At 48.1% G+C, this 6,501-nt stretch overlaps 1 protein-coding gene across 1 annotated transcript; it reads right to left on the bottom strand.

The window, feature by feature from the left end:
- Positions 1-2,781: 2,781 nt before the first annotated feature.
- Positions 2,782-6,501, bottom strand: Tob1 (transducer of ERBB2, 1). Its single transcript, XM_004633595.3, has 2 exons — positions 6,478-6,501; positions 2,782-4,755 (listed from the first exon to the last, which is right to left on the bottom strand). The coding sequence occupies exon 2, from the start codon at positions 4,610-4,612 to the stop codon at positions 3,557-3,559; it is 1,056 nt and encodes a 351-aa protein (XP_004633652.1). The 5' UTR covers positions 4,613-4,755; positions 6,478-6,501; the 3' UTR covers positions 2,782-3,556.

Below are 6,501 nucleotides of genomic sequence, written 5' to 3'. Positions count from 1 at the left end.
TGAAGGATTATAAATAATCTAGAAATGAATTTAACTTCATGAGAGGTTGCACATAGGTAGAATGCAGGCAAATACTAGGGCTTTTTATATTAGGGACTTGACTGCCCCCAGATTTTGGTATCCTGAGCTGCTCTCCCAGAACTATATATTGTGTGAGCCATGCTGTGGGCCTCCTTGTCTGTAGGTGCACTCTGATTTTTTTTTTGTGGAACCGGGGATTTGAACTCAGGCCTGTGCGCTTGCCAGGGAAGTGCTCATTCCACTGAGCCATCTCCCAGCCCCTGTCCCTGTCCGTGGGGATGGGCTACGGAGTAAACTGTCATCAATTCATTAGCTTGATGCTAATAAAAAAAGACACACTTTTTCCTCATATGTTACAGTAACTTTTTTTTTTTTTTGAGACAGGATCATTCATACTATGCAGTTCAGGCTGGCCTTGAACTCACTGTGTAGCCCAAGGTGGCTTCGAACTCATAGCCATTCCCCTGCCTCAGCCTCCCGAGTGCTGGGATTACAGGTGTGCACCACCATGCTGGGGCAGTGACCTATTTTTAAATAACCCAAGTCGTAAAGTGCTGTTACATCTCTCAATTAAGATGCTAGTACATAAGACATCTATCTGTGGAATTAACGACGTGTGTTAGAAAGCATTTGAAGCGCCATTTATTCCGCCTTCCAGAGCTGGGGTAAGTAATCACTGAAAGTTGTGATCTGCTAAAGCCCAGGCAGCTGCAGTTTTGAGCGCTGTGGAACCCACAGGACATATGTGGGACACCAGGTCAGGGGACGCCAAGGTCTTTAAGGCTCCTCCAACTGTCACCAAACAGGCTTCATGTTGAGGCCAAGAACAACAGCCCAGGGAGGGGAAGACAGATTCAGGATGAAGATGTAAGCTTTTCTGATAGACAAAGGCATTTAATTTTTTTCCCCATTCCTAATGAGCAGCAAAGCATGAAAACAGGGCCTTTGTTCATTCTCTATTTAAAAAAAAACAAAAAAACCCAAACCAGTCCTGGAGGACATCAAGCTCAGACTAACAGTTTTCATGAAAACAAGATAAAATGTGGATGAAAGCTGCTCTCGGCCACAGACCTGAGGCACACGCACCCCAATGGTTCCGACTCCCCAAAGCTCAAGCTTGCCCGTGATAAGCTCCGTATTTACACTGCGGATCAGCGTTCTCCTGTTCCAGATTCCACTGTGGACCGTGCAGCTGCCTCGCTCGGATCTTCAGAACGAGCGTGCTGCTTCCTGGAGCCTTCCTCCGTCACCTTCCTCTGTCGCCTTCCTCTGTGACTTCGCCGAGTCTCCAGCAGCCAGGGCCTAAAACTGCTCCTGTACAGGCCCAACGATGGATCCCAGGCCAAGTGCCGGCCGTCCCCTGGGTCCCCATGCTTCTTCCTAGCCTCATTCTGTCGGCTGAGGGACAAAGCTTCACCATGGAGGCAACCCGGCCGCCCAGCTCTGGAATTGCCAGCGTGTGTCTCCTTAAACCTCTCCTTGCTCTGCACTGCGTGGCCAACAGGACAAAAGGCTTTTGTAGCCTGGTATCCAAAAACACTCTGCAGCCCAGATTTATTTCACTGGAAGTCCAGACAGTGCTGGCTTCTTACGGCGAAAGTAGAGCTGCTGCTTATTTCCCGTTGAAGACAATTTTCTCACCAGTGTGGCTTTAACGCTGGGTCAGTGGACATTTGAACAGTAGAATGATTCATTTAAAGGTGTTCTATTATTGTAGTTTAAAAACCCACAAACACCATCTCACCAAGTCTTTACAATTTGACATGCCAGGTCACCACAGATTCAAGGCCAGGCTGGATTAGTGAGCCTCAGTACAAAAAAATAATAAAACTTCAGCTAGCAGGGTTGGGTAGCGTTTGCAAAAGGCGTTCTGCTAAAACAATGAGCACAGGTAACTGACATTTAGCGAGCTGTCCAAGTATGAGCAGCTTGGGCGACAAGTTCTCTAGCTTTGTACTGGTCTGTGTAGGGATCAGAAGACAGATCTCAATCTCTTTTTAGTTAGATCTCAAATCTCTGCTTTTGTCAACATCATCATCCACATAATTCTTCCCATATACCTCACCTGAGCTCCTTTAGAGCCATCCTTTAGTATCCTTGTTCTTACTCTTGGGGTTTTTTATTTGTTTGTTTGTTTGTTTGTGGAACCAGGGATTGAACTCAGGCCCTTGCGCTTGCCAGGGAAGCGCTTATTCCACTGAGCCATCTCCCAGGCCCTCAAATCTCTGCTTTGTCCAAGTCAGTTCTGAGTTATTTGTCTGCCATGCAAAAGCAGAAAAGTGATCCTCTGGTCTCTCCGTGTACATTTCAGATAAATCCTCTCAGATTACGAGTGAATTTCATGTGGTTGGCATGCTTAAAAAAAATTGCTATGAAACAAGAAACACACCATCATCTCCACCTTGGGAAGGGGGACGTGGAGTGTCGGCGAGTGTTAAAAATAAAGCTGTCGGGGCTGCCAAGCCAGAGTTCAGTTCCCACTGCTACGGTAAACAGGCCAGGCGGCGCGCCTGCCCTCGGGAGGCTGAGGCAGGAGGACTGCCTCGAGTTCAAGGCCATGAAACTACACAGGGAGACCCAGTCTCAAAAAACCAAAAACCAAAGCTGTTCCAAGGGCTGGCCAGGTGACATGTCTTGGTGGCACTCCGAGAGCAACTGCTTTCCTCGATTCCCTTGTGATCGACCGAGTCTGGTCTTTTCTCGTTAGCATTTACAATTCTAGCCAGAACTTTCTTAACAGCAAAGAGCACGCGACAGGCATTTTTAATTTTAAAGAATTTTAATACAAACTTAATATAAACTATTTCAGTCCCTCCTAACATTTAAGACACTGACTCAAAATACTTTTATACCGTTTTTTTCAAGTATTGCACAATATAGGTACAAAATTAATATTTACGATTACATTTTCTTCCATAATATATAGCAAAAATCTTTAAACCTTTAACAGAAAATACATTTTTTTTTTGAAAAAGCAAATATTCGTACATTTTTAATTCCACCACTAAAGGAATATCCTGTACACAATTTTGAGAATAGTTGATGTCTTTAAGATGGATATTTTACAATTTCAGTAAAAAAAATACAACATGAAGCTTCTGCTCTCACAGGTCACTGTAGTAAAAAGATATAAATGCAATACCATGTCGTAGAAACAATATATATATCCTGATATTTTACAAACTTTGTACTAAATTAAATTATACAATTAGAAAAGACCAATAAACCCACTTATTAGTGCCAATTTTTTATAAAAAAAAAAATCAGCCATGTCCTTGCTCTACCTTAAATACTGTAAGAGGCCATATCTGAGCGGATACTTTAAAATATACAGTCAGTATAAAATAACTTTGTGCTTGGTTGGCAAATGAAAAATGATGCGTGTTTTATTTTTGTAACCAAGCCTGAATGTATCCTTACTATAAGCTTAGAAGAAAAAAGAAATCTCAAGGAGGTTCCACAAAAAAAAAGAAAAAGAAAAAGAAAAATCCCCCTTGGGCCCGTGCATTTGAACTCGTAGGATGCATTTCTCTTTTTAGTTAGCCATGACAGGCTGGAACTGCTGGTTAGAATACTGCATGTTATTTAAGCTAAAATTCAAGCCATCTACAAAAGACTTCTCATTGAGGCCCCCGTAGGCTGCAAACACATCAAAGGCATTGCTGTACTGGAGGGGACCCAGGTTACAGGGGCCGTCCCCTGGGAACACCCCACTGCTGCTCCCCTGCCCTTGCATATTGGGAAAGATGAATTCCTTGGCGTTGGGAGAAAGTGCAGAGGTTTTCTGCTGTGGGGGTGGCGGCGGGGGAGGAGGCTGGGCGGGGGGCTGGGTGGGGGGCTGGGGCTGGGGCTGCTGCTGCTGCTGCAGGGGGGGCTGCTGCGGGCTCCCCAGGCCCAGCCCGTAGAGAGAGTGCATGGAGGAGGAGATGGCTTTCTGCTTCAGAAGGTCGCTCACGTTCAGGCCCAGGTTGATGGGGGACGTGCGTGCCACCTTGTTGCTCCGGCCGCTGTTCTTCATTTTGGTGGAGCCGAACTTGGTGGCTGCGAAAGTGGCAGTGGTGAAGGTCAAAGGCTGGGTGGAGCGGGGCATGAAGGTAGGGCTCACAGCAGCAGAATGACCAAAGGGAGGCGATGGAGAACTAGACACGGACGAGGCTGGGTCGCTGATGGGCATGAAGACCTGCGCCTCAGGGTTAAAGCTGTTTTTGATCTCCTTATCCAACTCACATCCGTTTTCATTACTGTCATCCACGTAAAGCACTTTCACGGGCCCCTTCTCGCCGATCTGGTAGGAGACCTCGAAGGGGTCGATCCACACACTCAGGTCCTGGGGCAGGTTGCCACGCACATCGTCGATGTCCAAGCCGCTCTCCTTGGACGCCTGCTCAATGACCGGGTCCACCTTCTCCCCAACGTGGATGCATCGAAACCCTGATCCTTTGTATGGCTTTTCGGGATACCAGTGCCCTTCATATTTCTTCTTAAGAAGTCTTTCAAGTTCTTCACCGAAAATGTTGACGCGTCTCCTGGGAAGCTTATTGTACAAATAGGAAATAATAAAATTGAGTGCTACTTGGATTTCAAGCTGCATAGCTGCTAGGCCACAAGGTGAGGTTTGTTTCAACTCCTCCACAAGGAAACAAACAAACAGTGTTCAGTGTGTGGCAGAGAAAGAGATTTTCATTCAAAGTGCTGGTAGGAGTGGAGTATCCTTCACCTCCAGGGGTCTTGTTCCTTTAGGAAAACAAAACAAAAAGTCCAAATAAGATTAATGTAAACCCACAAGACACCTTTTTTTTTTTTTAACCCTTAACTACACTTTTGAAACAGTCTAGGAGCCTAGGGAGCTTGGAAAATAAAATCAGTACAAAATAAAGACATGCAATTAAAAATTATTTATTAATGTTCAAAAAAAATCTCATGGGGAAAATATAGATTACAGGTAAAACTATTGCCTAACCCTATTATTTATTGCTTCTGTGCAGAAGTCAAGACCACCAGAATATGGGTGATTTTTCTTCCCTCAATCCTCACAAAAATATTTATTGGAAACTGTACAGGCCAAGCCCACGCAAATATATGCCACTTTTAGAAGCTCAGCATTATTTTTATTGCTAGTCACGACTGTAGACGCAAATCCTAAAGTTTAGCTCATTTTGGATTTATCTCGTTTAAATTGCATGTACATGAAACATTCAGAAATTTGAGAAGTTCGGAAAATTAATTTCCAAATCCACAGCTACAATTACAGGCACTAAATTCTAAACAACCTGTCACAGCAGAGAATGAAATTAGGAACCCAATTATCCTAGTCTGCCCTACCGCAAGCACTGAGGGCACACAGTGGGATCCCAGGCTTCTCTTCTGCTCACCGTGGTCACCGTGTATTTTTCCAAATCTTAAATACCTCTTGTCACAAAAGCAACACTTATTGATTACTCTGTTTAAAGGGCAGAAGTGCCCAGTGTTTGTCGGATTTTAAAAGCCGCCTCCCTCCCTCTCCGATAAGAGCAGAGCAGAGATGCAGAGGTACACTGGGTAAGGTCGACCTTTAAACGTTTGCTGGATCAGCACTGGGCGGGGATAAGAAAAGACCAAGGGCGAGCAGAAGATATTTGCAAAAGAGATCCGTACACCGGGTTGATTGAAAAGGGCATTTAAAAAAAAGAAGAAGAAAAGAAAAAACCCAAGTTGGTACGAATCCATCTGTTCCATTTTCCATATTGGTGGTGACAAAGGGAAAAGAAGCCCTCGCTGCCCCCAAAACTACAAACACTTTTCAAAGCCGAAAGCCCAAGGGTCGGCGGCCGAGGCGGCCGGCGGAGCGCGATTGCGGAAGGTGCAACCGAGCGAGGTGCGGGCTCGGGGAAGAAGGTGGTTTGCAAGCAACGCCGTAGGAAGGGGAGTGAGGAATTACATAAACAGCCAGTTGGATCTCATTAGATTTCTGCTCACAGCGCCGGGAGCCCAAGCGCTACGGCGGCGGCGGCGGCGGCGAGAGGAGGAGGAGGAGGTGGTGGAGGAGGAGTTGCGGGCCCGCTCCCCGCGGAGCCGGCTCGGAACGAGGGGTCGGGCGCCGTGCGGGTCGGCGCAGGCCGCAGCCGGGTCACCCCCGCCTCACCCGACCCCGTGACCCGGCCGCCGCTCCCCGCCCCCTCCTGGGGCCCGGCCAGCGCCCGCAGCACCGGAGCCCCGCCACCATTTTCGGCCCCCGCGGCCCCTCGGCCCCCAGCGCCCCCCTAAGCGCGCCGTCCGGAGGGAGCCTCGACCCCTTGCTCCCGGCACTCGCCCCAGGTCGGGACGATCGATCCGGTCCTCGGTCCCGGGGCTGCGAGCCCGCCGCTCCGGGGTGCCCGAAGCCCCGAGCCCCAGGATCCCGCCGCCCCTCCCGCCGCCTCCTCGTCCTCGGCGCCCGCGCCCCCGCTCGTTCCGTGCCCGCCGCCCCGCGGTACTTACGGGCTTCGGGGCTGCGGGCGGCGG

This window comes from Octodon degus, unplaced genomic scaffold (assembly GCF_000260255.1).
Source record: "Octodon degus isolate 3935 unplaced genomic scaffold, OctDeg1.0 scaffold00056, whole genome shotgun sequence".
Lineage (NCBI taxonomy): Eukaryota > Metazoa > Chordata > Mammalia > Rodentia > Octodontidae > Octodon > Octodon degus.
Note: the sequence above shows the minus strand (reverse complement) of the source record. Positions and strands in the feature narration are given on the sequence as shown.